Raw genomic sequence first — 8,711 nt, forward strand, 5'->3', positions numbered from 1 at the left:
AAGAACTTAGAACTCATGCGCTCCTTCTAGCGATCCAACTATCATCTTGCTCTTTCCCAAACACTTCATATGGTTGTTCCTTTACCTGTTGACAAATGATTATTGAATTCAATTAGTGGAATACAACATTTTCACATTAAACTCACTCAAAGTGGAGTGAAATGAAGTTTCACGTACAAAATTTTTAAAGGTCCCAGCAAAAAGAAAGATATGTGTTGAGATTATAGAAGGGAAAAGGGTTGGATACATGTGTGCATATGTGTAAGAACTTGGGCGGGAATACTGGAATTGTGTCTTTCATCCTTCTTTTGGATATATAATTGGTACCTCCTTAAGTTTGCCCTTAAAAATAAGGGTGAATGATTTCAACCAACTTTCTGTACATATAAATAGGTATCTGACGCAGTACCAGAGCTTCCCAGATTTTGAGCTGGTTGCCTGTAGATTCTTTGCTAAGATTCAAGTGTGTGTGTGTAAAAAAATGGAGTTCCTTGCAGTAATGGCAATGCAGTAAATCATAGCAAATGACAGGGGCAAAAAGAAGTATATGTATAATTTCATTCTCCACCACTTATTTTGGTTGATGTGTTTCAAGAAGAACGTTCAATTCTATCTTTAATAGAACTTTTCGTCTCTTTCTAAAATAAAAAAATAAAAACAAAAAGACACTATCTTCTTGTAAAATCAAACTTTGGGAAAACAAAAGGACAAGTACAATGATAATAGCAAAAGATAAATTGCAATCTTTTTTTAAGTGAATGAAGACATTGAAAAGAAACTAAACCTTAAATACAATTATGAAAGCACTAGAGAAACAAGGCACTAACTGATCTCTTCAATCCCTGAAACCTGGCTGATCTCTATTCATTACTAATCCTGCTAATTTCTGAAAAAGCAAATATTAGTACATACTGACTATATAGATTGTATTGTTGATTAGGCACAAATGCACAATAGGATCAGGTACTAATGCCTACTACTCATGTTCGTTTGTAATCCCTTGCCAAAACCGGTGTCTTCCATCATGGCCACGAATTCACTATAATCAATGCGACCATCCTGAAAATGAACACAAGTCAATCAAACACAAATTACTCGGAACAATTTCGTACCGGCAACAGTTTTAAGGGGAGAAACAGTCGAAGAATATCAAACAGGTTAGTGGGGAAATCAGTTGAGATCAATTACATTATCCTGGTCGACTTCACGTATTATGTCATCTAATTGCACATCTTGTAAACCAAACTTCTCACAGGCCTGTTGCAGCTCATCTCGAGTAATGTACCCACTTCCATCTTTGTCAAAGTATGAGAATGCTGCAAACAGGTGATCTTCCTTCTGGATCTTGTTCAGGTGGAGCATCGCTGCTATGAACTCACCATAGTCTATGGTACCACTGTTGTCTACATCCGCCTAAAAATTTTGAAGAAAAGAAAAGCCATTCATCAATCTGAAAACAGAATTTTACCAATTAATGCTTTACAACCCTTTACACCTGGGATTATCCAGCCATGTGATCTTGTAATTGACACGACTTAAATGGTCATACTATACTATGGAAATCAAAGAACAGAAACTAGCACTTTATCTCTACTTGCATCCCCTTGTTCATACTGCCATCAGTCCTCTGTACAAAAGTTTATCTAAACTTACTTCATACAGCTTATTTATCAACAGCAGTCGTCTTATGTGTATTTCCTTATCTAGTATGACTACGAATGTACATATCTTTAGGTACTATTGACACTCCCTATTCAACCTGTTTTGGCCTCATCTACATATACAAATACAGACAGGTGTAGACTGTAAACCAAAGGAAGATTTACTGGATAAAAAATAAAAAGACCAAAAACAGATAACAAAAGTGTTATGAAGAATTTAGAGGCTTGATCTTAGCCCTCAAGCCACTAGCAATCAGGACAAGGAAAACTATATTTTCAGCCAAGGAAATGAACAGACCAAGGAAGTTTTACTCATTTGTTTTTTTTTTTTTTGGAGTAAGTTTACTCGTTCCACAACTGGTTATACTACATGACTAGAAAAAGCTCTGATATGGATCCAATGAAGTTCATTCACTCCTAAACCTCTTCTGGCCTCAATTACTTACACATGTACAGCCAAGTGTAAACCAGACAAAGATTAACAATAAAACCAAAGAGCCAAAAATAAATAACAAAGAAAATCGTAATAGACAGAGCAAGAAAATTTAGCTACTGTCATTCAGGATAAAACAGAAGTATAAATTTAGCTAGAAAAACTGGTCTAAAGAATGCAAGAAAGTTCCTTTGATCCATAACTGGCTATGCCTGGATAAAGCTCTCATGGGTCCAAAACGAGTGCTTACCGATTGCATTAACCAAGTGATTTCAGAATCCTTGAGATCAGCACCCACTCTTTCCAAACCAGTCTTTAGTTCCTCAAGGGTGATGTGCCCACTATTATCTGTGTCTATCATCTTGAACATTTCCTTCAGCCCTGCTATTTCCTCTTCAGACAGGCTTTCTGCAATTACCTGCAGAACAAACACACACCCAAAGAAAAGAATCCACCATCACAACAATCATCATTCATTAATATGTAAGACTCCCAATGATAATATCAACCTTGTTTTTTATGCCACCCTACTAATAAATACAACCGAAGCAACCAAACCAAATTCTTCATTTCCCTTTTTTTTTTTTTTTTTTTTTTTCCAACTGAAGCTTTTATAGATATCTTAAACATAGATGTGCATGTTCATTAGTTTTGTAACAATAATTCGACATGTAAACCACAGAAAACTTTGTTGTTTTACTTGATCATACTATAATGGAAATTACTGTTGCAGAACAATTGCCTGGCAATGTCCGAAGTATGCAAACTTGACATGTGACATCTACAACAGTAAGGATGATTAATACTCACTCTGATGGCAATTTTCTTGAGCTTGTTCATGGCCGAGAATTGCTTTAAGCGAGTTAAGACAGCAGAATCAAGAGGTTTATCAGGAGCAACACCATCTACCTGAACCCAAGGGTGCCCTGCAAAAGGACAAGTGCTACTTCAACACCACGACTGAAGACAGAACAACTGCTGAAACAGGCTAGGGATGAATGGTTTCGACAACAAACTGACATTCAGATCAACATTTTCTACCTTCAATTTTGTGCTCAATCATCTACCCATCCAAAATTAAAAAATCTATCCAAGTACAAAGAAATTTTATTTTTGGACAAAAGAAGACGAGAGTTTAAACTCTAAACACCCTCTTATTCATACAAGGCAGTAAATGGATGATGTACAAGCAACAAGGCTATGTAAATTTCAACAAAGTGTCGAAGCCAAATTAACTACCAAATCTGTAATAGGCTTTGATAAGATCCATGTGATAATTGGACTGAAAGATGCTTCTCAATTTGATAAATTTTCCACTAGAGTTACCATGAATATATGCATACTACAACTATTAAGAAAAATCTGCAATGAAATTTCTCCAATGAAATGCATCTCATACTCTGCCTTTTCAAGTCATTGGTAATTTTCTACGAGATGTTTGAGAAGAGAAAACCACTCGGGCTTGCAAAAGAATGATAATACTCCTGCTTATGCTGCATTTGATTACTACTGATCACTTCCAGTAAATTTATAACCACTTTACCCCCTTAGACACAGACTTTGAGTTCATATAAGATTGCTGCATCAGAGCACCACCTTGCTATATATATTGAATTCACAAGAAAAACATCTCCACAGATATCATTGAGTAATGAAAACATAAATTATGAAACTTTTAATTGCAACAAGAAGTCCAAATTGCAGAGAAGTCTGCACTCACGAAGTACTTCATGGGCTGTTATCCGCTTTTTTGGGTCCCTCATAAGCATTCTCCTGACCAAATCCTTGGCACTTTCAGATATGCTGGGCCAAGGTTCTGATATGAAATCGAGTTCACCTTTTAAAACTTGCTCAAATATTCCTTGCTCCGTTTCTGATCAAGAACATCATAGGCAAACTACATTAGATCTAATTGTTATATGGCTATACTTTAATGAGTATCAGATGATCAATACAACAAAGTCATAATCATGATATTCTCACCATCCCAGAATGGAGGCACGCCACTCAGTAATATATAGATGATAACACCGGCACTCCAAACATCACATGCTTGACCATAATTCTTCCGTAGTACTTCTGGGGCCACATAATATGGGCTCCCAACAACATCAGTGAATGTTTCTCCTGAAAGGATGGGTTTTTGTTAGAATTTAGTTACTGAAAGCATTCAATGTAGCCATGCAAATTGATGAGATAAGCAACATCAAATAACTTCCAATAATTAAGCAATGACAACAGCTAAACTACGTGGATGACAACTTTAGGCAAACATTACATTCTCAATAGATAGTTACTGGAAAATTTAACATGCAGAGGCGCCAGCTGACTACACAGGCATGGGAAAAATTGTTTCAACAGGGCAGTACACATTTTGCAAAAGCACAATTATTTGAGATATATATCACAAACTAACTGCATGCCTTTGCTAAAGGAATTGCTCTTGACTAAAACTCTTGTATATTTCAGTTACATCTATTTTGCTCTTCAAATAGAATGTAAGCGCAGATGACTCTTTTTTAATTACATTTTGAAGACAGCCAAAATATTTCTTAGCCAGTCTGCTCCAGCAACCATATTTTCAGCTTCACCAATGAGCTTAAGTGTCTAAATAGTATCATTATTAATTTTTCCTTCCATATTCAAGTACCCTTTGTTTTGCCAGACATATTCAAATACATGAAACATAAGAGAAGTCATAGTATTAAGAAAGCGTTAATAAAATTAGCCACCAATATGTCCAAACTTGTAGGCTCTTGAAATTTAAACTGATAAAAATTAAAAATTAAAAAAAAGGAAGGAATCTAGTTCTAACCTGAACGGTAAGATAATCAATTTCAAATCATTACAAACAGTGAATTCATATCAGACTATACCAAAATCCTTCATCTTTCAAGCTTCACAATTCATTTATGCTTATTTGTATAATATTTTATAATGCCATCCGTTCCCTCTGGAATTGTTGAAACACTTGATGCCTCTCCCTGCTTCCAATAGACCCCATCTCTTAACAGTTAACACTAGGATATCTACCCTGCTGTCAACTTTCACAAACTTACCTCTTCAGTATCCCTATTGACAGAACTCCTTTTTTTCGATCATTAGATTCTCATCTTGCATAGCATCCCAAAAACATAGCCACATAAGTTGCTTATGCCTGGGCCGTATATTTTTGCTCAGATGGTCAGCTGGATGAATATATAAGACCTAACATTATGCAAGATTCCAACTTCCAATATTTCTTAGATTTGACATATCAAATTAATGAGGTTAGATTACTTCTTGTAAGTAGTCAATGTAAGACAACCAGAGTTAACCACATATAGTCAATTCCATAAAGCCACCATTTTGGTTTAGAAGTATAAATTCAACAACCATACTCATCGAAGTAAACCAACAAGATAATAAATGGAATGATATAGTAAGAGAACGTGACCACAACCAAATACTATATGTATTTGATTAAGTATATATAATTGTTTCATATATTAAGACAAGAGAGCCATGGCCATATAAACAAACATTTCAGTGGTACACGTATAAGTTCAAGTATCTTATACTCGATGAAGTAATAGCAACGAGACTGATAAATGGAAAGCAACAGTGAGGTAATTCTACCACAGCCAAATACCATATGTAATATAAGACAAAAGTGTATATATTAGTGATAACAGGGCCAACCAACAAAGTTAGCATCAAATGATCAGTTTCATATGGATTCTGTATATGAATTTAAGTTGTACTAAGGATGAACATACCTGGCCTAAAGAACACTGAGAGCCCAAAATCTATTGTCTTAAGTGGCGCTTCCTCTTCCTGATCGACAAATAAAAAGTTCTCCGGCTTCAAGTCTCGATGCATGACACCCAAGGAATGGCATGCTTCAACAACACCAACTATGATCTTTGCAAGTTTAGCTGCTTTTCTCTCCGTATAATGCCCTCTTTGTATGATCCTATCGAAAAGCTCGCCACCTGCGCAAAGTTCCATTATAACATGAACCGCCACAGCGTCCTCATGAGCACCAACGATTTGTATCACATTGGGGTGTCCTGCCAAGTGATGCATTATCTGGATTTCCCTCCTAACATCTTCCACATCCTCTTGCGTAGTCAGCTTCCTCTTTGCAATTGACTTGCATGCAAACTCCTTATTGGTTCTCTTCTCCACACAAAGAAAGGTAGTCCCAAATTGGCCTTGTCCAAGCTTCCTCCCCAAACTATAAAGATCCTTGATATTGCCAGTCTTCCTTCCTAACACCGAGTCTATTTGCAGTCCAACTGAAGAAACCCTCTTCATATGAGCAGCTTTCTTGGCTTTCTCTGCCTCCTGGGCCTTGCTGTCCTCTTCCTTCACTCCTGTTGGTTCCGCTTTCGGAGGTTGATCATTAGCAATTTTCACAGGCTCAGGGGGATTGTTGTGGACTGGAGGAGGAGCCTCATCAGGAGGTTTAGGATCAGCCTGAGAGCCACCTTTGGATGACGGACCAGGATTCGAATTTGAGTCATTTTTGCTACTGCCTTCTTCATTTGGAGGAGGAAGCCGGTCCTCCGGTGGCCGGGTTCGCCAAATGGCATCCGTAACGGATTGCATGAAACCATTGCCGAGATTTGGTCCGACACAGGTGTTCCCCATCAAATAAAAAACACACACCAATATGAGGTCCTTCTATCAAAATACAACACCCAAATCAATCTTCTCCAATGCCATTAATCAGTCAAGTCCCTACCTCTGCCTTCAGATCAGGGACCTGAGCAAACCCTAGCTTGATCTGATTCTTTGCTCCCAACAGCATGCGTCTCGAAACTACCCAAATTTATTTGTATTCGAGCCCAACACGAATCAACGAGAAAAATTTAAAAGGAAATCTCAGAAATCAATGTTTGTAATATAAAATGAAAGGCGTACGTAGGATAGAAAATTAAAGAAGAAGAAGAAGGAAGTGCGGGAAATGCAGGGTAGCAGAGTCGTGAAGAAGAATGAGAAGCAATCGAAAAGAATCAAATGCTGCGATTCTGGAATTTGGGTTCATGTCGAAAATTGAAGGGATGCAATATCCACGTTCTGCATGTTGAGTAACAGAGAGATCGTGACCGTACGTCGCTACAAATCCATACTTACGTGTTGAGCATATGAGAGATAAAAGAGTAGCATATTCAATTTACAAATAATCATTTTCTTTTCTTTTTTCACGTACCATCACTTTGGCTCTCCTGAGTCCTGAGTCTCCTCTATTATCCTCAATTACCAAAACAGTTGATCCGCGTTAAGCTTAAAATGAGCGAGTCGAATATAGGACTTTCCAATAACAAAATGCTTGTGACTTTGTGAGCAACCTTGAAAATGGTTTTTTTTAAGGGTCCTTGACTAAAAGCACCAAAATGAACAAAAATTATCTCACTTACTCCAGTAAGAGATTTTTATTCTCAACTACACAATTTGACAGCAAATGGTCATTTTACCCTCAATCCAATTAATCAATTACAGCTGCCACTCTGTCTCCTTTCTCTCCACATGACGCAGTCGGAATGATAACTAGGTTTACAAGCGATAAATCTAAACAAATGATTCTGGAATCCACCAGGGATAAAAGAGAAAACTCTCTATTTGATTGATAATAAGATGAAAGATCGTTCTGCAGCCGTTTAAGGTTGCTTAAATAAGAGAAAAGAAACCCTAGGGCGACTAACAATGAAACCCTAAAGCCCATGGATAAAAACGAAAACAACCCAAAAATAAACTAGAAAACTAAAACACCGAAAATTAGAAAAATGCAGTTTTGAGGCCCTAAACGATCCCGAAAAAGCCCACAGGTCATGGCATAGCGACGAGTCTTGTTCCTGGCGCGATTCCCTTTCCAGAAAACTATGGCACGACCCAATCGGACACCGAGCGATGGCGTGGCTACTAGTCACTTTTCGTTTTCCTCCTCTTGCAGGATCAAGCTGCTCTTCGAATTGGACTGCCACCTGTTCTGCATCACCACAGCCCCGACGGACTCTCTCTCTCCCCAGACGTCTGCTTTCTCTCTCCCCAATCCTCCAGTCTTCTTCATCGACGACGTTCTCACCGACAATAGCGACGACGACGACGAAAGCCTCCAAATCCAGATGATCCGCGCTACTTTACTGAGCCGACCGGAGGCGCCGTCACCGGGATGGCTGAGAATACCGATCACCGGGCGGTAATTGAGCTTGGGGTCAAGCACCGTACACCTCTGCGAGGAGTCGGAGGCGGCGAATTGAGTGGGGAGCAGGATGTCGGCGTCGACTGGGCCTTGTCGGAGCTGAGCTCGTTGGAGAGGGAAATCAAGAAAGGGATCCGACGATTTCCGGTGGTCTGCAACCGGAAAGAAGGGAGAAGACGCGTGGGTGCCCAGAGTATTTTCTGGGTGCCCAAATCAGTTTTTTTTATTTTTTTTTTATTTTAAGTAATAGGGCAGAAGGAAAGAAAAAAAAGTTTTGAATGTCTATTGGGGGGCAATAGATGTATATTGGGGGCAATAGACGTTTTGAATTGATATAATCTCTTGGTTTTTTTTTCTTTAGTTAAAGTTTTATTTGTCTAATTTTATGAAGAATATTTCCCATTCCAGCAACCGAAAGTTCTATTGGGGG

At 38.2% G+C, this 8,711-nt stretch overlaps 1 protein-coding gene across 1 annotated transcript; it reads right to left on the minus strand.

Moving 5' to 3' along the window:
• Positions 1–775: 775 nt before the first annotated feature.
• LOC133723405 (calcium-dependent protein kinase 20-like) lies at positions 776–7,167 on the minus strand. Its single transcript, XM_062150233.1, has 7 exons — positions 5,853–7,167; positions 4,078–4,221; positions 3,815–3,967; positions 2,905–3,020; positions 2,345–2,512; positions 1,189–1,413; positions 776–1,059 (listed from the first exon to the last, which is right to left on the minus strand). Exons 1-7 carry the CDS (start codon positions 6,727–6,729, stop codon positions 967–969), a joined length of 1,776 nt encoding a protein of 591 aa, XP_062006217.1. The 5' UTR covers positions 6,730–7,167; the 3' UTR covers positions 776–966.
• Between the last annotated feature and the right edge of the window lie 1,544 nt (positions 7,168–8,711).

The sequence above is a fragment of the Rosa rugosa genome, chromosome 7 (assembly GCF_958449725.1).
Source record: "Rosa rugosa chromosome 7, drRosRugo1.1, whole genome shotgun sequence".
In the NCBI taxonomy this organism is placed as follows: Eukaryota; Viridiplantae; Streptophyta; class Magnoliopsida; order Rosales; family Rosaceae; genus Rosa; species Rosa rugosa.

Bases quoted from the DNA above. Each gene is read 5' to 3' on its own strand.
- LOC133723405 (XM_062150233.1), bottom strand. From the start codon at position 6,729: ATGGGGAACACCTGTGTCGGACCAAATCTCGGCAATGGTTTCATGCAA. The intron at 1,414-2,344 runs GTAAGCACTCGT...CAAAATTTTTAG, and splicing joins TCACTTGGTTAATGCAATCG to GCGGATGTAGACAACAGTGG. The intron at 1,060-1,188 runs GTAATTGATCTC...GTTCATTTTCAG, and splicing joins GTGAAGTCGACCAGGATAAT to GATGGTCGCATTGATTATAG.